The following is a 24,452-nucleotide window of genomic DNA, read 5'->3' on the forward strand; positions in this document are numbered from 1 at the left end:
ATCACTTTATTCTGTTTGCTTCACAGATGGGCTTCTTTTTTTTTTTTTATCATCCTCACCCGAGGACATTTTTCCATTCTTTGTTCAGATAGAGTGGGAGGGAGAGAGAGGAACAGAGAGAGAGAAACATCGATGTGAAAGGGACACATCGAGTGGTCGCCACCCGCACAACCAACCAGGGCAGGGGACAAACTGCAACTGAGGTACGTGCCCTTAGCGGGAACCGAACCCGGGTCTCTCCGGACCGCAGGCCGATGCTCTAACCGCTGAGCCAAACCGGCCAGGGCCAGATGGGCTTCTGTGTCAAGCTAATCATCTTACTTTAGCAAGAAATTTTTTTAAATAGAGAAGAGCTTGCCAAATAATTACCAGGAGCAAAAATTAAAATCGTATCTTTTTAAAAAACTTTTTTTTCCTATATTGATTTTAGAGAGAGAGAGAAACATTGATGAGAGAGGACATCAATTGAACACCTCCTGCATGCCACCCACTGGGGACTGGGCCCACAACCTGGGCATGTGCCCTGACTGGGAATCGAACCGGCGACCTCTTGGTGCATGGGTCAATGCTCAACCACTCAGCCACACCGACCAGGCTAAAATCATATCTTATGTGGAACTGTATAAGAAACAGGAATCAATGCAGGGAGTTTATTAACTGTTGTAAAGTAAAGGAATCAGACTGGTTTTGCGTGATCCCAGGAGGCAAAATAAAGACTAAGGCATGGACTTATAGAGAAAGAAATGTCACTCAATCAGAGCTGTCAGAGAACTGAGAACATTAACATTCTTAGCATGTACGTCAAAAGACAAAAATGGGGGGAAAAAACCCCACAAAAAACCAGAAATGTAACCTCTCTCTAAGCAAATCCACCAATCCACTGGGAGTTTGAAGACAGAAAACTGAGCTATGTCAACTTTATGTTCCCCTTCAAACATGAAATCTGTACCATCCATATTATCATGTGTTCACAGGGGGCTTTTCTTTTTGCCTAATAACAGTATGTACAGGAAATGAATTGTATTAAACTTCTAGAAAATTGTATTTTCTAGAGAATTAACCAGAATGAAGACTCCATTCTCATTTCCTTTGTTTTATATGCTGACAACCTTTCTCTCATTATACAGTTGTCTCTCACCACTTCGCGCTTTGACTTTCGTGGCTTCACTCTATTGAGGTTTTTTCAAATTATACAGTTGTCCCTAGCAATAGAGTGAAGCCGTCAAAGTTGAAGCGCCAAGTGGGCTTCTGTATATAAGGGGGAACGACTGTATATAAATAAAGAATCCTACTTCACGGAAATTCATTTATTGTTGTAGAGTCTGGAACTGATTAACCGTGATAAACAAGGGCCAACTGTAAACACACACACACACATACAGTAGTATATATAGTATTTTTATAGTATTTATTGTATTTACAGTATAGAGTAGTATATATAGTATTTTTATAGTATTTATTGTATTTACAGTATAGAGTATATATAATATATAATAGTAGTATAATACATTTCATACACTACAAACACCATAATATATAATTATGTATTATAAATACTATATATAAATATTATAGTATACAGTACACATATACTATAGGTACTATAAATTTATGTATATATAACACTGAAAAAATTATTGAAAAGTATAAAGAAAAATTCCACTCATTTTCACCAAATGGAGATTTACAGTGTACCAATTTTATCATTATTATCTTCTAGTTTTTTTCCCCTATGAATGCTAGTATTGTATTTGAAAACAATTTTATATATGTGTGTATGTACATAATTGTATTATATTCTTTTCACCTAACACAAGAAGCTTTTCTCAATGTTCTAATCTACTCTTCGTAAACATTACTTTTAATGAATACATAAAACTCTATCATAGCCCTGGCCAGTTTGGCTCAGCGGTTAGAGCGTCGGCCTGCGAACCAATGAGACCTGGGTTTGATTCCAGCCAAGGTTACATACCTTGGTTGCAGTTCGTCCCGGCCCTGGTCTGGGTCGAGTGGGAGGCAACCAGTCCTTGTGTCTCTCTCACATTGATGTTTTTTTTTTTCTCTCTCTCTCTCTCTCTCTCCCTTCCTCCCTCCTTCCTAATCTGTCTAAAGATAAATGGAAAAATGTCCAGGTGAGGATTAAAAACAAAAACAAAAAACAAATCTCTATCATGTGATTGTTTCAAAATTCACCACCTGACTACTACTGGATATAAGGTTGTCTAGATTTGTTACTATAATTAATGCTGCAATGAGTATCTTTGGTCAAAGCCTCTCTTTCTCCTTAACAATGCAACATATTTTCTAAGAGGGTTGTACCTATTTATACTCCTACCACCAGTAACAGTATACAACTCATCATTCTTCTGCAACATTTCAGTTTGAATTTGTAATCTCAATTTAACCATTTCTTCTCTTTTAAAAGTTGTACTATGAAAAATTTCAAATAGTCCTGGCTGGTACTGCTCAGCAGTTAGAGCGTCAGCCTGCAGAACAAAGGGTAGCAGGTTAATCCCAGCTCCAAGTTGGGGTCATTCGGGAAGCAACCAATCGATGTATCTTTCTCACATCAATGTTTCTCTCTCTCTTTCTCTCTCTCTCTCTCTCTCTCTCTTGCACTCAATCTAGAAAGCAATGGGAAAATATCCTCGAGTAAAGATTCAAAACGACAAAAAGTAGAATCACTCAGCTTAAAAAATTACCAAGATCTGCCACATTTTCTTTCTTTTTTTGAAGTATTTTATTTTATTTAAAAAAATATTTTTACTGATTTTTAGAGAGAGAGAATGGGAGAGGGAGAGACAGAAACACTGATGAGAGAGATACATCAATTAGCTGCCTCCTCCATGCCCCCCGCCCCGGGAATCGAGCTCAAAACCTGGGCATGTGCCCTGACCGGGAATTGAACTGGCGAACTCTTGGAGCATAGGTCAATGCTCAACCACTGAGCCATACTGGCTGGGCTATTGAAGTATTTTAAAGCAAATCCCAGCTATCATGTCATTTTACCCCTAATCTAAAACAGTTCTAACATTTTGTTATATAACTATAGTGCTACTACCATGCTTAATACAATTAACAATAATTCTTTGGTACAATCTACATTCATTCTAGAACCCAATTTCCCTGAATGTTTAAAAACTGTCCTACCAGAGATATTTAAAATAAAACTTATTTTCTTAACATTCGGTTGTATAATTCATTTAAAATCTGTGTAAAGTCAAGCTCTAAACAGATTTCCTATTAATTGCTCCAATATCGTAATTTCTCTTTTCTACATTGATTTACTGTGCTTCCTCTAGCATGTATTTAATCTTTTCTAGGCTGCAAATTCTGTTCTGTTGATCCACTTTTACATTCTACTCTGTTATCTTCAAAACTGTAGCTTGCCTTCCCTCATTACAATTATATTTAAAAATATTTTATTAGTTATACTTTCACTTGCTCATTTTTTCCAGCGCAAATTTAGAGTTCATGTTAACTTCCAAAAGAGGAGGAACTTGGTGTTTTAAACTTGAATTATATTAGGCTGATATATTAATTTGGAAAGTATTATCGTTCTATTAACATCTATGAATTATTTATACAAATTTTTAAAATTGCAGCAAAGAATATTTATTAATTTATGTTCAGCATTCCTAAATACAATTTATTAATAAGGGTCTCTCATATTTTCTGTTAAGGCTATTCTTAGATATTTCGTATATTTTATTGCCAGTATGACTCACCATTCCTCTTATTGCTAGCTTCCCAGAGTAAAACTGACTCAGAAGTTTGTTTTCTATCAGAAATGTTTAAGTTTCCCCCCTTCCTTTCTAAGACTTGTTATTTTCTAGGGTTTTGTTTTTTTTAATCCTCACCTGAGGATATTTTTCTATTTATCTTCAGCTAGAGTGAGAGGAAGGGGAGGGAAAGAGAGAAAACAATCGATGTGAGAGAGATACACCAACTGGTTGTCTCCCCGCACAACTCGACCAGGGCCTGGATGAAACGCAACTGAGGTACGTGCCCTGGATTAGAATCAAACCCGTGATTCATTGGTCCACCTGCCAACGCACTAACCAGGGCTTTGGTTTTGTTTTAAAATTAGTTATCCTAGTAGGTGTGAACTCTATCTGCTTTTGAAAACTTTTTGTTTTGTAATTTCATTACAATGACAAGGAGCAAACTATTTTTTTATTCTGCTTTGTTTATGTTGTGCTTCCTATATCTGCAGATTCATCAATCCAGAGTTCTCGAGTATTACCTCTTCAAAAGAACTCAAAAGTTTTCTCTTTCAGGATTCTAATTTGATATTAATTAGACCTCTCATTCTAGTTTCCACTTGCCCACCTCCTCCTCGCTCTCTCTTTTTTATCCTCACCCGAGGACATTTTTCCATTTTTTGTTCAGATAGAGTGGGAGGGAGAGAGGAAGAGAGAGAGAAACATCGACGTGAAAGGGACACATCGAGTGGCTGCCAACCGCACGACCAACCAGGGACGGGGACAAACTGCAACCGAGGTACATGCCCTTAGCGGGAACCGAACCTGGGTCTCTCTGGACCACAGGCCAACACTCTAACTGCTGAGGCAAACCGGCCAGGGCCACCTCCTTATCTCTATTGCTCCAATTCCAATTTCTTCAAAACTATTTTCTAGCTTAATCTTTTTTTCCTTTCTAGAATTCCTGTTGGTTCTTTTCCAAGTCTGTCCATTGTTCATTTTATTCCACTGAATCATTAACATTTCTTACATAGTTGTTTTACATATTCTGTCTGATGATTCTAATATCTGGAGTTCACTGGGGGTGGGGAGTGTTCTAAATCTGCTGATTCTCCCTCATGGTGGTTTGTTTCCCAAAGTGTTTGGTCAGCTCCTAAGCACATGTTTGTTGATCTTAATCTATGGGATTTCTAGTGGTCTAAGTAGGAAAAGTGTTCCCCGAGAGAAAGTCTATACTGGAAGCCAGGGATAGCTTATGACTTGAGACCACTTTTTCCTCTCTCCAGTCTAACTGACCAGATCACATGGTACTACTGACATAGGTATATTGGTTAGTGTCAGTTATGACACTCTAATATGTCTACTGTTGCTGTTTCAGCTTGTATTTTGTAAAGAATATAACTTTTATTTAAAAGAACATTTTGTAACAGATGGTTGGTCATTCATTCAGAAATCAAGTCATCTGTAAATGTCCATTTTTCAAACAGACTACAGAGCTTATTCATGGCAGAGATTATAACATATTTATTAGTGTTTCTTCAACAGCTACAAGGTGCTCACTAAATAACTAAGTAACAAATGAGCCCTGGCCAGTTTGGCTCAGCGGTTAGAGCGTCAGCCTGCGGACCAGAGAGACCCAGATTCAGTTCCCGCTAAGGGCACGTACCTCAGTTGCAGTTTGTCCCCCGCCCCAGCTGGGGTTGTGTGGGTGGCAACCACTTGATGTGTCTCTCTCACATTGATGTCTTTCTCTCTCTCTCTCTCCCCCATTCCATCTGAAGATAAATGAAAAAAAAAAAGTCCTCAGGTAAGGATTAAAAGAAAATGAACAATAACTAGATTTTGTCCTTTCCAAACCAAAATATTCATTATGAAGTCCCAATGGCTATTCACCAAAGTCTTCAAATAAAATATGCTGAAAACACAGCAACTGCAAAGAAAACATACAAGTAAGACTAGGGTATAATATAATTAAAATAGTACTAGATGAGGAAACTAGGTTTTAGTTCTGGTTTTCATAAGAAGTCTTTTGGGGGCTAGGTTTCCTCATTTGTAAAATGATTTTAGTATATAATTTATCAGCTCTAAAATTATTAGCTAGATTTATTCATTATCTATACAAACAGAGAACTCTTAGACTTCTACAATTTAACCATCTCTTGTATTCAGGAATTCTCCAAAGATAAAACAAAATCAAAACAAAATCCAGAATAGCAGCTTTACTTACCTTGTTATTTTAGCCCTCTATTTTAGCCATTACTGACCACAACCTCAATTTCTGTAGAATGTACAATCATTACCACACATAACATAAAAAAATTACTTATAAAGTTTGTTGTTTGACTTACAAGTAACAAAAAATTGGCTGACCTTTACAGAATTGCTAAGAAGTTCAACAGCAACACCCCTCTGCCCAGGTTTAAAACAGCAAGGCATCAGCAAATTACTTCAAAGCATAACGGTGATGAAGAGTACAAGAGGAGGTGCCCAGGTACCATAGTTAAAACAAACAAAGCGAAACAGCATAATCTTGTGCCTCAGTCAGAAGAGTATCTTTTTTTTATCAATATCTTATTTCTGGGATGTCATCAGAATAATGTGCTGTTATCTTGCAGATTCTTAGTAAATATCTGCTAACTGACCGAATGGAAGATTACATAATGGGTCAACTCAAATAGGAGGTAGTCAATATTTTTAAAAACTCAGGCCCTGGCCGGTTTGGCTCAGCGGTTGGAGTGTCGGCCTGCGGTACAGAGAGACCCAGGTTCGGTTCCCGTTAGGGGCACGTACCTCGGTTGCAGTTTGTCCCCGGCCTTGGTTGGTCGTGCGGGTGGCAGCCACTCGATGTGTCCCTTCACATCGATGTTTCTCTCTCTCTCGCTTCCTCTCTCTCCCTCCCGCTCTATCTGAACAAAAAAATGGAAAAATGTCCTCGGGTGAGGATAAATAAATAAATAAATAAATAAAATAAAAACTCAGAAATTAGAGTGGAGACAGATTTTTCTCTCTAAAAACTTGCTACTCTATCTCCTAAAATAATTAACTTATCTTTATTATTTGCTTATAACAAATATCTTCCCTATTGTGGCACTTGTCTTTAATTTTATGGCTTATTCTATAACAAACAGGCTTAATTTTGATGTAATTAAAGCCATACTTTTCTTTATTTATGTTCTTTGTGATTTAGGACCTTTTTTTGTTGTTGTTAATCATTACCAGAGAATATTTTTTCCATAAATTTTTAGAGAGTGAATGGGAGGGAGAGGAAGGGAGGAAGAGAGAGAGAGAGCAAGAGAGAGAGAAACATCAACTGGTTGCCTCTAGCATGCACCATGACCAGGGCCGGGGATTGAACCTGCAACCCAGGCACATGCCCTGGGCCAGGAATGGAACCCAAGACAATTCAGTGTGTGGGCCAACGCTCTAACCACTAAGCCACACCAGTCAGGGATTAAGAGTTTTTTAACTCCCACTGTCATAAAAAATTTTCATATTTTCTTGTAACATTTAGAAGTTCTTTTTAATTCCTCATTCGAGGATTTTTTTCCATTTATCATTAGATAGAGTGGGAGGGAGGAAGAGAGAGAGACAGAGAGAAACATCGCCGCTATTGAGCCACATCGGCTGGTTGCCTCCCGCACCACCCGACCAGGGCTGCGATGAACTGCAACCGAGGTATGTGCCCTTAACCGGAATCGAACCCGCAACTCTTTGGTTCGAAGGCCAACGCTCCAATCGCTGAGCCAAACCAGCCATGGCTAAAATTTCTCTTTTATAAATCCTGCTGTACACATGCAAAAGTTTCTCAGGGTTTTGTAAAAGACTAGGGGTGAAATCACAAGATCATAGGGTGTACATAACAAACTTTTTAAGAGAGTTGTTTTATACCAATCAATCCTCAAACCAAAAGTATATGTATGAGAGCTCCCATTGTGCCACAATCTTGTTAATTTTGGTATTAGTGAACTTTAAAATGCATGCCCTATCTGGTAGGTACGTATGTCAGTTATTAATTTATTGTCTCTGTGCTCTAAGCCACCCTTTCTGGTGCTACTGGAGCCAGAATGCAAACTGTTTCCCCTTGGTTCTTTGTTAGACTCTGCCTACAGAGGGCCCTAGAGTGACTGAAAGGCTGGAATCGGTTGTAGGGATTCTCTTAGTGTTCTGCTTTGTTTTTAAGTGAATCAGCAAGCATACAGGCATCTTGGCAGTTTTCACACAATGGAGGATTTCTCTTGCAGCTCAGTGATGAGTGTTCTCCACCCTGTTTCTTAGCCAATACAGTGGCAAGGAGATGTGCATGTAGCAATTCACTCTTTCCTCAGGTCTGAGTCTCAGCTGGGAGGAGAGGGAGGCCTCCTCATTCAGTTTTCCCTGAGGTCCAGGAGTAGTCCCATCACACCTTAGAGTTCTTTTATTCTTTCTAGTTAGTTATCTACCTTTTACCTCCTCAACATTCTTTTTATTTGTTATTCTCACATGAGGACATTTTCCATTTTTGTTCAGGTAGAGTTGGAGGGAGAAAGAGAGACAGACAGACAGAAACATCCCACACAACCCCAACCAGGGCTGGGGAAGAATCGCAACAGAGGTACGTGCCCTTGACAGGAATCAAACCTACGATTCATTGGTCCGCAGGGCGACGCTCTAACCGCTGAGCAAAACCAGCCAGGGCTAACAATCTTTTTTTAATCCTCACCCAAGAATATGTTATTGTGGTTTTTTTTGTTTTGTTTTGTTTTTTGAGAGAGAGGGAAAGAGAAACATCGGTTGGTTGCCTCCCGGACCCATCAGGGATCAAACTATCAACCCAGGTATGTGCACTGACTGGGAGCTGAACCTGTAATCCCCTGGTGTACAGGACAGTGCTCCATCCAATTGAGCCACCTGGCCAGGACTACTCAACAATTCTTTATATTACATTTTCTTTGTTTAAATTACTAGTTTGTGGTTTCTCTCTCCTGACTGAAACTTTGACTTTATGTAATGATGTATCTCAGCAGTTCTAAGGCTATATAACATCTGATAGCACAACAGACTTAATGCAGGAACATCGAAGAAAATGTAGCTGCTGCTATTAAGCCATATATTAGAAATCTGCAAGAATGCTTCCCTGGCCGGTTTGACTCAGCAGTGAGAGTGTTGGCCTGTGGACCTAAGAGTCCAAGTTCAATTCCGGTCAAGGGCATAAACCTCGGTTGCGGTTCATCCCCAGCCCTGGTCGGGGTCATGCAGCAGGCAACCACTCGATGTGTCTCTCTCTCCCTCCCTCCCACTCTATCTGAAGATAGATGGAAAAATATCCTTAGGTGAAGATTTTTTATAAAAATTAGTTAACAGTGTTAAATCTATAAAAAACATAGCACAGCACATTAAACTTTAGACACTTGGTACTAAATCACATAAAAATAGGACAAGACCTCCATTCTACATGTTCAGAATCAGATGTTCACAGTCTTTTTGGTGACAGTACAATGGCTCCAAAAGGCAGCAGAGGCAACATGCAGTTACTTTAGAGGACAGTGAGCACTGTGATTGGGAAGTGCATTATGATGTTGCCGCAGTGTCATATACCACCCCATCTTTCTCTAAGGTGGTCTCATGATTCTAGAATGTCAGGTCTGGCTGATACCAAATGAAGACAGACAACACAACATTTACTCTGTGGAGATAGTCTAATTCCTACTATGCATACATTGTGACTTTGCACACAACTTGTCCTAAAAACTTGTCACAATCATTATGGTGTTTTGGGCTGGGTGATCCAACAATCTTGCACTTGACTATTATTTCTTTTGGTGTACAACTAGCACCAAAGCCAAGCTGGGCATGCAACTTTCCCCATAACAAGGAAAATATTTAAAGTCTATAATTAAATTAGGAGGATAAGCTGATAAGGGTTATGTTTTCACTCTTGGGAATAATAAAGCACTCTATCCTTAGTTCTCCTTGAGGCTTTAACCCAATTACTCTGTTCGTTTTCAGAAGAATACATGGGTGTCCACTTGTATAGAATAGCCAAAATCAGAATCATCCATACCACTGTATACTTGAAGTAAGGTAACAGGAAACTGACATGCACCATAAACTGGACCCTTCAAAAAGTACTCTATCAGGACAAACTGAGAGATCTTCTGTTCTTCTAAATCATATGGCTTTAAAAACTTCTTAAGGTTTTCCAATGTATCCTTTATAGGACTCTAGATCATACATACTGAAGGAATATTCCAACACTGACACTGGTTTTGGAAAAACCTTAAATCCTGGACTAGAAATTTGGTCACGATATTTTGAAACCTAATCGTTCTGAATCTGAAGCCTAGTGCACATTGTGAATGTGAAAAGTGCAGCCAGGAATACATAAAAGACTCAGTAGAAGAACAAGATCAAACCCCAGCTCTCGGCAGTGCACCCCAGCAACACTCCAGTGGTCAGATTTTTGATGAAGAACTTCTACTCAGCCAGGCTCTGGTTGAAGGACTTCTTGTCTTTGTCATGGTGTGTGCACCCATGGCGAGGGGAGCGAAGTCATGGGTGGAAGCTGTGAGGAGCTCAAGTGGCATAGCCGGCAACCATGGTGATGGCATCAAAATGTGGGACAGCCAAGGATACCCCCTCGCTGCCACGCACTCAAGCTGAATGCCTCCTTTTTCACTCTTTATGGTGTCCATTGGTAAATAGAAGGTCTTCGTTTTAATGTCACTGTATTTATCGATCTTATGAGGTAAAATCATGTTTAGGTAATTTACTCCAAAATAAATGGAATTAACTTTTGTGTATGGTGTGAATAAAACTTAATTCTTTTTCTATATAAATAGCCAACTGCCCCAGCAATAGTTATGAAAAAGTTCTATAGTCTCATATACAAATCAAATATTCATATACATTGGTCTGTTTCTAGACTTTGCATTATGTCCCATGGTTTCTTTGGCTCTCTCTGGGTCAAGACCACACTGCTTTATAGTAAGTCTTGAAGTTGGCAGAGCCAGTCTTCCCACCACGTCATTCTTCAAGAGTTTCCCTCCCTCCTTCACACACTATATTAAGATAAATGAAAAAATATCCTTAAGTGAGGATTTAAAAAAATAATAAAAAGAACATATTAAAATATAAAGTAAAGTATAATTGTCTGGCTAGAGCAATGGTTCATTAATGGGACATGGGAAAGCTGGTGACCAGGATGGGAGAAAATATAAAAATATATTTTGTGCCCTGGCCAGTTTAGCTCAGCGGTTAGAGCGTTGGCCTGCAGTCCAGAGAGACCCGGGTTCAGTTCTTGCAAAGGGCATGTACCTCAGTTGCAGTTTGTCCCCGGCCCTGGTTGGGAGTGGGTGGCAACCACTCGATGTGTCCCTTTCATGTCGATGTTTCTGTTTCTTTCTCTCTCTCTCTCTCTCTCCTTCCCACTCTATCTGAACAAAAAATGGGAAAATGTCATCGGGTGAGGATTAAATATATATATATATATATATATATATTTTGCAGCCCTGGCCAGTTTTGCTCAGTGGTTAGAGCGTTGGCCCGCAGACCAATGAGTTGCAGGTTCAATTCCAGTCAAGGGCATGATCCTCGGTTGCGGTTCATCCCCAGCCATGGTTGGGTCATGTGGGAGGCAACCAGTTGATGTGTCTCTGTCACATCAATGTTTCTTTCTTTTTCTCTCTCCCCCACCCCTTACACTCTATACCCCAAATGAATAAATAAACAAATAAGTAAATGAAAAAATATCCTTGAGGACTAACAACAACAACAACAAAATATATATATATCAAATTTTATTTTTAAAGAATGATCACAGTAGTAATTTGGTAACATTAATTGTAGTAGAAGTAATCATCATCTTCATCATTATAGCAGCAGCTAACATTTATTAAGTGTTTATTATATGCCAGTCACTGTTCTAAGCTCTTTATATGTACTAATAACTCAGTTACCACATTCTGTGTAATGGGTACTATTACTGGCTTCATTACACAGATAAGAAAACTGAGGCTAATTTAAATTGCCTAAAGTTATAGAGATGGAAGGTGACAAAACCAGGGTTCAAACCCATGTACCTTGGTTCCAGAGCCTATGGCCTTAAACCATTATATCTCTGGACATCAATGTGTACGTAGCCTAAAGTGAATGAAAAGTATATCAGAAACTGAGAAGCTAGTTAGAAGGCTGTTATAATAATACAAATATAGCCTGGTCAGTGTGGCTCAGTTTGTTGAGCGTTGTCCCATGCACCAAGAGGTCACTGCTTTGATTACCAGTCAGGGCACATGCCTAGGTTGCAGGCTCGATCCCCAGTAGGGGGTGTGTACAAGGCAGCTAATCGATGTTTCTCTCTCACCAATGTTTCAGTCTCTCTCTCCCCCTCCCTTCCTCTCTCTCTCAAAACAATAAAAACGTGTTTTTAAAAATAATACAAATATATTATTGATAATAGGAAATTAAAAGGCAGAGAGAAAAGGAGACAGAAATAGAAGAAGAATCAGCCCCTATAAGTGACTAAGAAATAAAAAGTTAAGAATCTAAAATTACTAAAGGATCATTGAAGATAAAAAACTGTAAGTTAAGTTTAGGAAGACTATGTGCTAGAATAAAGATAATACAGGACTAAGTGTCAGAAAAATCTCAGTTCCAGTCTCAGTTCTTTCACTAAATTATCATTTTACTTTGGGCAATTTCTTAACTGTTCTGGGCTTCAGTGTTCTCATTTTGTAAAAAGGAATAATAAAATCTAATCTGTTTACCTGCAAAGTTGGTTACTATGAGTTTCAAATAACACTGTATAACAATTTCAATTTATAATATACTTTCATACAAATTATAAGAGGAGAGCTTTGTACAAATATTAGGTATAGTATTGTTTTAGACATTTTGAGCTGAATATCATCATGTGACAATGAAGCAATAATTCCCAGAAAGTAGTTAAATACATAGTCAAAAATCTAGAGACACAGATAATAGTAATTAGTACACTGAGTAACAGTTAAATCCATGAGTAGATAAGTCTTCAGAGAAAGTGTGTAAAGACAGCAGAAAGGCAGTTTAGTAAGAAGGTGAGGAAACTGCCAAAATTCCGACTCCTAATGGGTTCAAGACTTTTTTCACTAACCAACAACTAGCCGTGAAGTCATCAGAAACCCTTAAGTTGGATTTATTTCAGGGTACCAAGCTCATCGTTTCCCCAAAATTTGTTGTGACATCATTTCCCAACAAAGGTCATACATACATCTTTTTTTTTTTTTTTTTTTATCCTCACCCGAGGACATTTTTCCATTTTTTGTTCAGGAAGAATGGGAGGGAGAGCAAGGAAGAGAGAGAGAGAGAAACATCGACGTGAAAGGGACACATCGAGTGGATGCCACCCGCACAACCAACCAGGGCCGGGGACAAACTGCAACTGAGCATACATACATCTTTATACCATCAGAGTAAAAAACAAACATATAAGCTCTGATGATAACAACTAGTACAAACGCACTTTTTCGTTCAATTAAAGAAGAGAATAAAAGCAAAAACAACTGTCTTTTACAAAAACCTAGGATAGCAAAAGGCCTCTCAAACAAACCTTCAGTTGTAGAAATATTCTTCCATAATCTATATTGAACATATGTGTCTGTGTGTGTATAAAGCTTATTGGTGAAAAAATAAAATAAAAAACATAATGAAGTGGAAGAAGAGTCCATAGTTTTCTAAGTGGTAACCCAACTCTGACATTCATAAAAACACTTTCCCTGTGCTTCAAATCAAATTGCAACTATTCTGTTCTCACAATAATGTATACATACAGATGAATTGGCATTTTTGTCCCTTAGCTAGGTTTTCTGGGAAATAAATGGCAAATAAATATGTTGATTTACATTCATTTATGCCTCTCCCTCCCTCCCTCTCTCTCTCACACACACATTTTTTTTTAGAGAGAGGAAGGGAGAAGGGGAGAGAGAGAACCATCAATCAGTTGCCTCCCATAGCACCCCGACCTGGGGTCAAACCCATAACCTGAGTATGTGCCATGACTGGGAATTGAACCCACAACCTCTTGTTGTATGAGACAATGCTCCAACCAACTGAGCCACACCAATCAAGGCTCACATGTATATTTTCATTACAATAATAACTAGCACATCCAGGTTCTCAGCCTACAGAATTTCAAAACAGTGAGGGAAGGATAAACTGAAATACAATAAAAAGAAACTGGAATAATTATATTATTATTTAGGGGAAAAAAGTTCCCAACCCATCTGAAAGAACTAGTTTCCCTTCTGGCCATCTCCCTTAACATATGACAGTGAATCGGCCCCATAGCAACATTTAATCAAGTGAAATCAATTAACTCTTTAAAGAAATTAAAGGAATAAAATAATGCCTCACTACAGAGGTCTCTAATAGGTTGCCCGTGGCTCAAATTTAGTCATCAGATATTTTTTTGGCTAACAATATTTTTTTAAATGTTATTTAGCTTTATCATTCAAAAATTAGGAGACTTCATATAAAAATCCAGATTCTGACCTAGTTTAAAGACTGAAAAAAGTCTTTGCAAGGTCTGGCAATGTGTGTTAACACTGAGCTCATATTTCTTTATGGCCATAGGCTAGGGATAAGTATTTGCTGATCTTTTTAAAATTTATTTATATTTTTTTACAGATTTTTTTTTCTTTTTCCTTTATTGATTTTACAGAGAGAGGAAGTGAGAGAGAGAGAGAGAGAGACAGAAACATAGATTAGCGAGAACACTGATTGGCCACCTCCGTCATGCCCCTCACTGGGGATCAGGCTCACAACTTGGGCATGTGTCCTGACAGGGAATCGAACCTGCGACCTCTTGGTGCATGGGTCGACACTCAACCACAGAGCTACACTGGCCAAATTGCTGCCCCTTTTTGATGTTTTTTTTTTAGCTCACATTCAATCCACTCCACTCATCTATGTTACCTGCCTGGAACTTAATTTTTTAAAATTGGTTAATGCTAGCAAACATAGGAAAGATAATGCTTTTCTACATTGAACTTGAATCTGGCTATTTAACTGAACTCTCATGAGTTGATTCTGTGTAGGCCAGGGGCTGGCAAACTACCAACCCTGGGCCAAATCCAGCCTGCTGCCTATTTCTGTAAATAAAGTTTTATTGGAACAGAGTCACCCTCATTTATTTATGTACTGTCTATGGCTGCTTTCATGCAAGAAGGGCACAGTTGAGTACTTGGGACAGAGATCCTACGGCCTACAAAGCCTAAAATATTATCTGGCCCTTTACAGAAAAAGGTTGCCCACCCCTGAGGTAGGTAATCATATTATATGCAAATAATGACAATTCTGTCCCTTCTAAATGCATTCTTCTTATTTTTTTAGAAATAAATGGGCCCTGGCCAGTTTGGCTCAGCAGTTAGAGCATCAGCCTGCAGACCAGAGAGACCCGAGTTCAGTGTCTGCTAAAGGCACGTACTTCGGTTGCAGTTTGTCCCTGGCCCTGGTTGGGGTTATGTGGGTGGCAACCAGTGGATGTGTCTCTCTCACATCAATATTTCTCTCTCTCTCTCTCTCTCCCTCCCATTCTATCTAAAGATAAAGTGTAAAAATGTCCTCAGGTGAGGATTAAAAAAAAAAAAATGAATGGGATATCCAACAAAATGGTGAATAGTAATAACAGAAGTCAACCATCTTGAAATACTTTTATTGTTTCACCATTAAGTCTGATATTTACTAGAAGTTTCTGAAGATACCCTTCCATTGAGTTAAGAACATTTTCAAAGGTTAAAATTTTAATTTAAAGGACTGTGCTTTATTTTGAGATTATGTCCTTCTCATCTTTTACTGTGAAAGAGTAATAGTAATACAAAATAGCTGTTTTTAAAAATATCTTTACATTGTAGCCCAGCTGGCGTGGCTCAGTAGTTGAGCATAAACCCACGGGCTGAGAGGTCCTGGTTCCATTCCCAGTCAGAGCACATGCCAGGTTGTGGGCCTGATCCCCAGTGAAGGGCACGCAGGAGGAGGCCAATTAATGTTTCTATCTCTCTCACTCCTTCTCCCTTCTTCTCTCTCTAAAATCAATAAAGACAAATATATATATATATATATATATATGATCTTTACATTGTAAACTAAAAGCTAACAACCATAAATTAGGTCATAAAATCTAAGTCTAGGAAAGACTAGGAGATCACCCGGCATACTATTTTTCTTACTCAAAATTACTGGGTTTATATATATAAAGAGGCATCATAGACTAGTGATTAAATGGCAAAGAACATGGGCTTTGGGGTCTAGACAGACAGTTGGGAATTCTACAGGACCCCCACCCCCACTCAGGTAGTTATGAGAGCTTAATCTCTCTGAACCACAGTTTCTTCCCCCTTAAAATGGGAATAGTAGTAGCTACTTTATAAAATTGTTCTCAGGATACCACTTTGTATAATGTCTGGTTAATTTCAAGTGTTCAATAAATGCTAGGTGCTACTGTTATTTTATGTATTTCTGACATGTGTATAAATCTTGATTAACTTAGTACATTCAGGCAGGACCATATTTTGATCTTTTGTAATACCAAGGCAGATATCTCAAGTTAACAATCTAAAGGAAGAAACAAGGATCACTTAGTTCTGATGGGGTTAATACTAACAAATGGATCAATGATATATCATATTCATATAAATATAATATTATGCTAATAAATATATATATTTAGCTATTTTGACTGTTCCATATAATTATTTGTCCTCCAATTGTGTGCGTGTGTATATGTCTCTTGTAACAAACAACTTACAAATATAGATGAAACACAAGGAAAACAATTAGTACAAGGCAAAAATAAAATCAAATATGTGTTCCAGCATTTTGGAAAATGCTGGACATAATTTTGCTAAGAATGGAATAAATAAATATGGGGTTGGGAATAAATATTTCCATTTCCTTTTAATTACACAGATTTCATGAAGGGGGCAAAACTTCAGAAAGACTCTGAAAAAAGTATACAAATGTATAAAAACCCCCACAAAAATAGAAGCAGTTGGAAAGAAGTACAGCCAGAGAGTATGACCAGGAGAAATATACAGTAAGTTAGGCAAAAAGAGGCAGACAGTAAACAACAAACTTTCAAACAGGGGACAAAGAATTTGAAAAGAAAAAAATGTGTGTATTACCAGGAAAGTAACAATGAACAATTTGGGTAAAATATTCTTGGATCTTTAAGCATGTACACTAACTATTCCAGTTCTTACTAATAGGTAAAAACAGAAACTAAAATTCTAAATTTTCTAAGCTTAGATCCCAAAGAACAGTAAGAATTTACTTACTTCACTAGAGCAGCTGCTTCAGGAAGTACATCAGCAAACGATTCACGGAATATGATTGCGTTTTTCCTCTTACAGTTCTGGATGACATCATTGGCAAGGTAAAAGAGATTCAAACGGTGGGGATAGGCAGCTAGAAAAAAGACATAAATAAAACCAAACCAGTCAATTTATACTTAGTTCAATTTATTCCAAATACAACGTTCTCAAACTGTACCTGCTATTAAATGGATGGATGCATGGATGGATGAACAGACAAATAAATATACTGATCAACTTACTGAACCTAGTGCCTAAAAACCTTGACTGCTTCAGGCTTTTTGTTCAGGGTACTCCTACTTTATAGATGCTTGGCACACAAAAAACTCATTAACTCTGGAGAAGCGAAAATAAAACAGAACTGTTTTCCCGAACATTTGAAAAGATAAAAAATTGAGTAGCAGCAGCTCAACCTGTTGCACCAGCAATAGAATCCAATCAGAATGTGACCTCAGGCAAATTCCTTAACCTCCTCTACATTATAATTGTAGATAAACTCCTTTCATCAACTAGTCCAGATACCACTCAGATACTACATCTAAGTCCTCCCATCTACTGGAAAAGAGGTTCTGCTGCATCTCCTGTGAAATAAGTAATTTGATCCCATAAATACACTTAAGTCAAAGGCCCACAACAGGCCCAATCAATTTACTATCTGGAACCTTGAATAATGCCACCCCAAATTTCACTATTATCCTGGACAATTATAATATCCATATGGATGATCCATCATATTTTCTAGTCCCTCAATTTCTTTTTTTAAAAATATTTTTTCTTTATTGATTTTAGAGAGAGAAAAGGATGCAGAGAAAGCGACAGAAACATCGATGAGAGGGAACATCGACTGGCCACCTCCTGCATGCCCCCACTGGGGATCAGGCCCACAACTTGGGCATGTGCCCTGACTGGGAATCGAACCAGCGACCTCTTGGTGCATGGGTCAACCCTCAACCACTGAGCCACACCGGCCAAGTGCTAGTCCCCCAATTTCTTGATCTCAAATTCATAACCTCCTAGAACCACTTCTTTGTACACTTCAAAATCCCCCTTTCTGACCACAAACTCCCACTCCCATTATATTTGTTCTTCAATTTCATCAAAATCTCAGTTCTTTATTTTCTCTACAGCCTCTTTCAGCACTCAATTCTTTCTCCATCAATTCCAGAGTCTTTGACTCATTATTAAAATCACTTATGCCCTGGTCGATTTGGCTCAGCAGTTAGAGCGTCGGCCTGTGGTCCTGAGAGACCCGGGTTCGGTTCCCGCTAAGGGCATGTACCTCGGTTGCAGTTTGTCCCCGGCCCTGGTTGGTTGTGCGGGTGGCAGCCACTCGATGTGTTCCTTTCACATCGATGTTTCTCTCTCTCTCTCTGTTCCTCTCTCTCCCTCCCACTACTACCTGAACAAAAAAATGGAAAAATGTCCTCGGGTGAGGATAAAAAAAAAAAAAAAAATCACTTAAATTTTTTTAATATATATATTTTTAAATCCTCACCCAAGGACATTTTTAAATTTATGTTCAGATAGAATGGGAAGAAGAGAGGGAGGAAGAGAGAGAAACATCGAAGTGAAAGAGACACATGGACTGGTTGCCACTCCCACGACCCCAACTGGGGCCAGGGACAAACTGCAACCGAGGTATGTGCCCTTAGTGACAACCGAACCTGGGACTCTCTGGTCCATGGGCTTATGCTCTAACCGCTGAGCCAAACCGGCCAGGGCTCACTTTTTTTTTTTAAATGTTTTTATTGATTTTTTAGAGAGGAAGGGAGGGAGAGAAACATCAATGTGAGAGAGAAATACTAATCAGCTGCCTCCTGCATGGCCCCCTACTGGGGATCGACCCCCGTACCCCAGCACTTGCTCTAACCAGAAATCAAACCCGGATCTCACAGTCCATGGGACAACGCTCGATCCATTGAGCCACATCAGCAGGCTAAAATCACTTTTTCTTTTTTCTTCTTTCTGATAATCCTCACTGGAAGATATTTTTCCATTGATTTCTAGATAGAGTGGACAAGAGGGCAGGGGAGAAAGAGAGAGACAGAGAGAGATAGAGAGACATTGATGTGAGAAAAACACATCTATTGGATGCCTCCTGCAGGACCCCGACCAGGGCCAGGGATCAAACCTGCAACCAATACATGCCCTTGACCAGAATCGAAGCTGTGACCCTTTGATCCATAGGCCAACGCTGAGCCAAACCAGCCAGGGCTAAAAATCGCTTTTATTAAAACCTTCATCCTTTTTTCCTACTCTCCCTAAATTTAGCCTTTCTAGCACAGGCACTCAACAAAATCTTAAATCTGGATCAACCTAACTGAATGCCTTTACAAAAACTTTACTTCTGCTCTTGTGTTATGAAGAAAAATCTTATCACCAGAAGGTATGAAATCCATATAAATACAATCTCCTTCAGCTGGGCCCTCAATGCTACTTCCATTTGTCCTTAAGCAGCATCTTCTCTCATTTGCTGTAAGAGCTAATTCAAATATGTACCACTCTTGTCAAACCCCCTGTTACCACATTCCTTCTCACTCTCCGGAAATCAGCTTATATGCTATTTCACACAGAAAGCATAAATCATCAGATGGAAATTATGTTCTCTCAAAATAAATGTATCCACATTTAAAACCATCCAGATCAACTTACCTGAGTCAGTTAAGGTCTTTCAGAATCAGGAATCTGAAAGAGCTTTTTGTACTCACTGTCTCCACTTTAGCTCCTATTAACTCCGTAATTACAGAAGATACCCCCTCCCCAGTACTAAAACATGCAATCCACTGTGCTTAAAAGCTTTATATAAATTTTGCTATCTCATTTATATTACCATCACTCCACTCAAACAGCAATTACCAAAGTTACCAATACATTCCAAATTTTTTTTAAAATACGCTTTTATTGATTTTTAGAGAGAGGAAGAGAAAGAGAGAGAGAAACATCAATGTGAGAGAAACTCATTGATTGGTTGTTTCCTGCACAACCCCAACCAGGGCTGGGAACCAAACTGCAACCAAGATACGTGCCCTTGACTAGAATCGAATCCCCGACTCTTTGGTCTGTGGGCCAACACTCTAACCACTGAGTCAAACCGGCCAGAGCATTCTCCTTACTTTCCCCCTATCACTCTGGCTCCTCCATATATACACATGTGGGCATGTATAGGTAGGCAGCTTTGCTTGTGATTATCCTACTTTAAAGTATTGTCCTACTTCAGTGCTCTCCAGTATTCTCTCATGAGCATTCTTCTCTATTCACCCATATCACGGTGTTTTAAGACTTCACATTTTCGCCCTGGCTGGTTTGGCTCAGCGGTAGAGCATCAGCCCACGGACCAATGAGTCGTGGGTTTGATTCTGAACAAGGGCACATACCTTGGTTGCGGTTCATCCCTGGCCCTGGTCAGGGTCATGCGGGAGGCAACCAGTCGATGTGTCCCTCTTACGATGTTTCTCCTTCTCTCCCTTTCTCCCTCTATCTCCCTCCTACTCTATATGCAGATAAATAGAAAAGTATCCTCAGGTGAGGATTAAAAAAAAACAAAAAGATTTCACATGTTAAGTCAAATAGTTCCATTTATGGCTCTGTCACTTACTAGCTTTGGTGTCTTATCAATTATTTTTTAAAATATGTTTTTATTGATTTTTTTAGAGAGAGAGAGGAAGGGAGAGATAGAAACATCGATGTGAGAGAGAAACATCGATCAGCTGCTTCCTGCAAGCCCCCTACTGGGAATCAAGACCACAATCCAGGCATGTGCCCTGACATGGAACCTCTTAATCCATGGGACGACGTACAATCCACTTAGCCACACTGGCTGGGCGGGGTATTAAGAACTATTTAACTCTTCTATATATTACTTTCTTTTTCCTTTTCTTTAAAATGACAACTTCACAGCTTGTTATAAGAATTAAATAAAACAATGTATGTAGCCCTGTCCAGGTGGCTCAGTTGGCTGGAGTATCATCCTGCATATCAAAAGGTTTCAGGTTCGATTTCCAGTCAGGGCACATACCTAAGGTGCAGGTTTGATCCCCAGTTGGGCATGTAAAGGAGGCAATCAATAAGTGCTTCTTGAATTGATGTTTCTCTGTCTTGTTCCCCTTTCCTCTCTCTAAATCAAAACAAACATTAAAAAACATATAACAATGTCTATAAAGCATTAAGGACTATGCTTAGCATACAGAAAATGGATTGCTATCAGCATAATCATCCACTTACATGCCTTTAACTACTACCACCTATGTATCCATGACTCCCATATCCATACATATCAAGCCTCAGTTTCCCTTTACCAGTCAATGCTAAGTTTCAAAAGCACCTTGAGCTTGATTTTTCATATTTTGTTTGTCTGTATGTTTGTTTATTTATTTTGGCACCCTTCTCCGCATCCCCCACTTTACCAGTCACTGCTAAGTTTCAAAAGTACCTTGAGCTTGATTTTTCATATTTTATTTATTTGTTTGTTTGTTTGTTTATTATTTTGACACCCTTCTCCACATTCCCCCACCCCATCCCTGGATTTGTTGTCCATGTCCATTGGTTATGAATACGTGCATATAAATTCTGTGGTTTATCTCTTCCCACCCCTCATAACCCCCTCTTCTGAGGGTTGTCAATCCGTACCCTACTTCCATGTCTCTGGGACTACCCTATTCCTCAGGCTGTTACGTTCATTATATTCCACAAATAAGTGAGATTATGTAATATTTGTCTTTATCTGTTTGGCTTGTTTCATTTAGGATAATACTTTCCAGAGCCCTCCGTGTCGTCTCAAAGGATAAGAGATCTTTCTTTCTTACAGGTGCATAGTCCTCCATTGTGTATATGTACCACAGCTTTTTTACCCATTTGTCTACTGATGGACACTTGGGCTGTTTCCAGATCTTAGCTATTGTAAATAGTGCTGCTACAAACATGGGGGTACATATGTTCTTTCTGATTGGTGTTTCAGGTTTCTTAGGGTAATTCCTAAAAGTGGGATCACTGGGTCAAATGGAAGTTCAATTTTTAAATTTTTGAGGTAACACCATATTGTTTTCCATAGTGGCTGCACCAGTCTGCATTCCCACCAGCAGTGTACTAGAGTCCCCTTTTCTCCACACCCTCACCAACACTTGTTGTTTGATGATTTGTTGATGGCGACCATTCTGACAGGTGTGAGGTGATACCTCATTGTTGTTCCAACATTTATTAAAGAGGCTGTCTTTACTCCATTGTACGCTCTTGCCGCCTTTGTCAAATATTAATTAAGCATAATGTCTTGGGTCCATTTCTGGGTTCTCTGTTCTGTTCCACTGGTCTATATGCCTGTTTCTGTGCCAGTACCAGGCTGTTTTGATTACAGTCGATTTGTAGTATAACCTGATATCCGGTATTGTGATCCCACCTACTTTGTCCTTCTTTTTCAAGATTGCTGTGGCTATTCGGGGTCTTTTGTGGTTCCATATGAACTTTTGAAGTATATGTTCTAGTTCTGTGAAATATGTCATTGGTATTTTGATGGGGATTGCACTGAATCTATAGATTGCTTTGGGTAGTATGGACATTTTAATGATGTTAATTCTTCCAATCCATGAACAAGGTATGTGCTTTCACTTTTTTATGTCTTCCTCTATTTCTTTTTTCAATGTCCCGTGGTTTTCTGCAAATAGGTCCTTTACTTCTTTGATTAAGTTTATTCCTAGGTATCTTAATTTTTTTGCTGCAATGGTCAATGGGATTGTTTTTTGTTTCTCTTTCTGGGAGTTCATCATTGGTGTATAAGAATGCTGTCAATTTCTTGACGTTTATTTTGTATCCTGCTACTTTGCGAAATTCATTTATTAAGTCTAGTAGATTTTTGATGGAGCCTTTAGGGCTTTCTATGTATAATATCATGTCATTTGCAAATAATGACAGTTTCACTTCCTCCTTTCCATTTTGGATCCCTTTTATTTATTCTTCATGACTGACTGCTGTGGCTAAGACTTCCAGTACTATGTTAAATAAGAGTGACGAAAGTGGGCATTCCTGTCCTGTTCCTGTTAAGGGAAATGCTTTTAGTTTCTGCCCATTGAGTATGATGTTGGCTGTAGGTCTTTCATATATGGCCTTTATGTCGAGATATGATCCCTCTACTCCCACATTGCTGAGCGCTTTTATGGATGATGGATTTTGTCGAATGCTTTTTCAGCACTTATTGATATGATCATATGGTTTTATTCTTCATTTTATTTATGTGGTGTATCACATTTATTGATTTGCAAATATTGTACCAGCCTTGGACCCCTGGAATGAATCCCACTTGGTCATGGTAAATCATTTTTTTGATATATTGCTGGATCCGATTTGCTAGTATTTTGTTCAGGATTTTGGCGTCTATGTTCATCAGGGATATTGGCCTATAGTTTTCTTTCTTTGTAGTGTCATTTTCTGGTTTTGGAAGTAGAATTATGCTGGCCTCATGAAACGAGTTTGGAAGTCTTCCTTCTTCTTGAATTTTTTGAAATAGTTTGAGGAGAATGGGTGTTAATTCTTTTTTTGAATGTTCAGTAAAACTCCCCCATGAAGCCATCCGGGCCTAAGCTTTTGTTTGCTGGGAGAGTCTTGATTACCTCTTTGATTTCTTTAGTTGTTATTGGTCTGTTGAAGTTTTCTATCTCTTCCCAGTCCAGTTTTGGGAAACTATGTTTTTCTAGAAATTTGTCCATTTCGCTTAGATTGTCAAATTTGTTGCCAAATAATTGTTCATAGTAGTTGTTAACGATCTTTTGTATTTTTGTGGTGTCAGTTGTTACTTCTCTTTCATTTCTGATTTTGTGTATTTGGGTTCTCTTTCTTTGTTTCTTGGTGAGTCTAGCTAAAGATCCATCAATCTTGTTTATCTCTTTGAAAAACCAGCTCTTTGTTTCATTGATCCTTTGAATTGTTTTTTTTTGGTCTCTATGTCATTTATTTCTACTCTGATCTTTACTATTTCCTTCCTTCTACTTGCTCTGGGGTTTTCTTTTTGTTTGTTTTCTAGTTCTTTAAGTTGTGTGGTTAGATAGTCTATTATAAATTTTTCTTGTTTCTTGAGGTAGGTCTATAGTGCTATGATCTTCCTTCTCTGTACCGCAAGCCGACGCTCCAACCGCTGAGCCAAACCGGCCAGGGCTGAACTTTCTTCTCAAAACTGCTTTCACTGCATCCCATAGGTTTTGTATTGTTGTGTGTTCATTTTCATTGCTTTCCAGGAAGTTTTTCTTTTTTCTTTATCCTCACCCGAGGACACTCTTTCATTTTTTGTTCAGACAGAGTGGGAGGGAGAGAGGGAGAGAGAGAGAGAGAGAGAAACATCGACGTGAAAGGGACACATCGACTGGTTGCCACCCACGCAACCCAACCAGGGTCAGGGACAAAGTGCAACCGAGGTATGAGCCCTTAGCGGGAACTGAACCCAGGT

General features: G+C 38.8%; 1 protein-coding gene and 1 pseudogene across 8 annotated transcripts in view; both read right to left on the reverse strand.

Annotated features, from left to right (window-relative positions):
• Positions 1-24,452, reverse strand: part of RPRD2 (regulation of nuclear pre-mRNA domain containing 2) — a 108,031-nt gene that overhangs the window by 39,646 nt on the left and 43,933 nt on the right. For 7 of the 8 annotated variants that reach the window (XM_036272110.1, XM_036272112.1, XM_036272108.1 and 4 more), the window contains exon 2: positions 16,991-17,120. In XM_036272110.1, the coding sequence (XP_036128003.1) occupies positions 16,991-17,120 (130 nt within the window). Of the gene's footprint in view, positions 1-16,990; positions 17,121-21,041; positions 21,175-24,452 lie in introns of those variants that run through there. The other variant, XM_036272109.1, reaches the window with a different exon arrangement.
• On the reverse strand, positions 8,953-10,438 carry LOC118637588 (annotated as a pseudogene).

This window comes from Molossus molossus, unplaced genomic scaffold, assembly GCF_014108415.1.
Source record: "Molossus molossus isolate mMolMol1 unplaced genomic scaffold, mMolMol1.p scaffold_m16_p_20, whole genome shotgun sequence".
Lineage (NCBI taxonomy): Eukaryota > Metazoa > Chordata > Mammalia > Chiroptera > Molossidae > Molossus > Molossus molossus.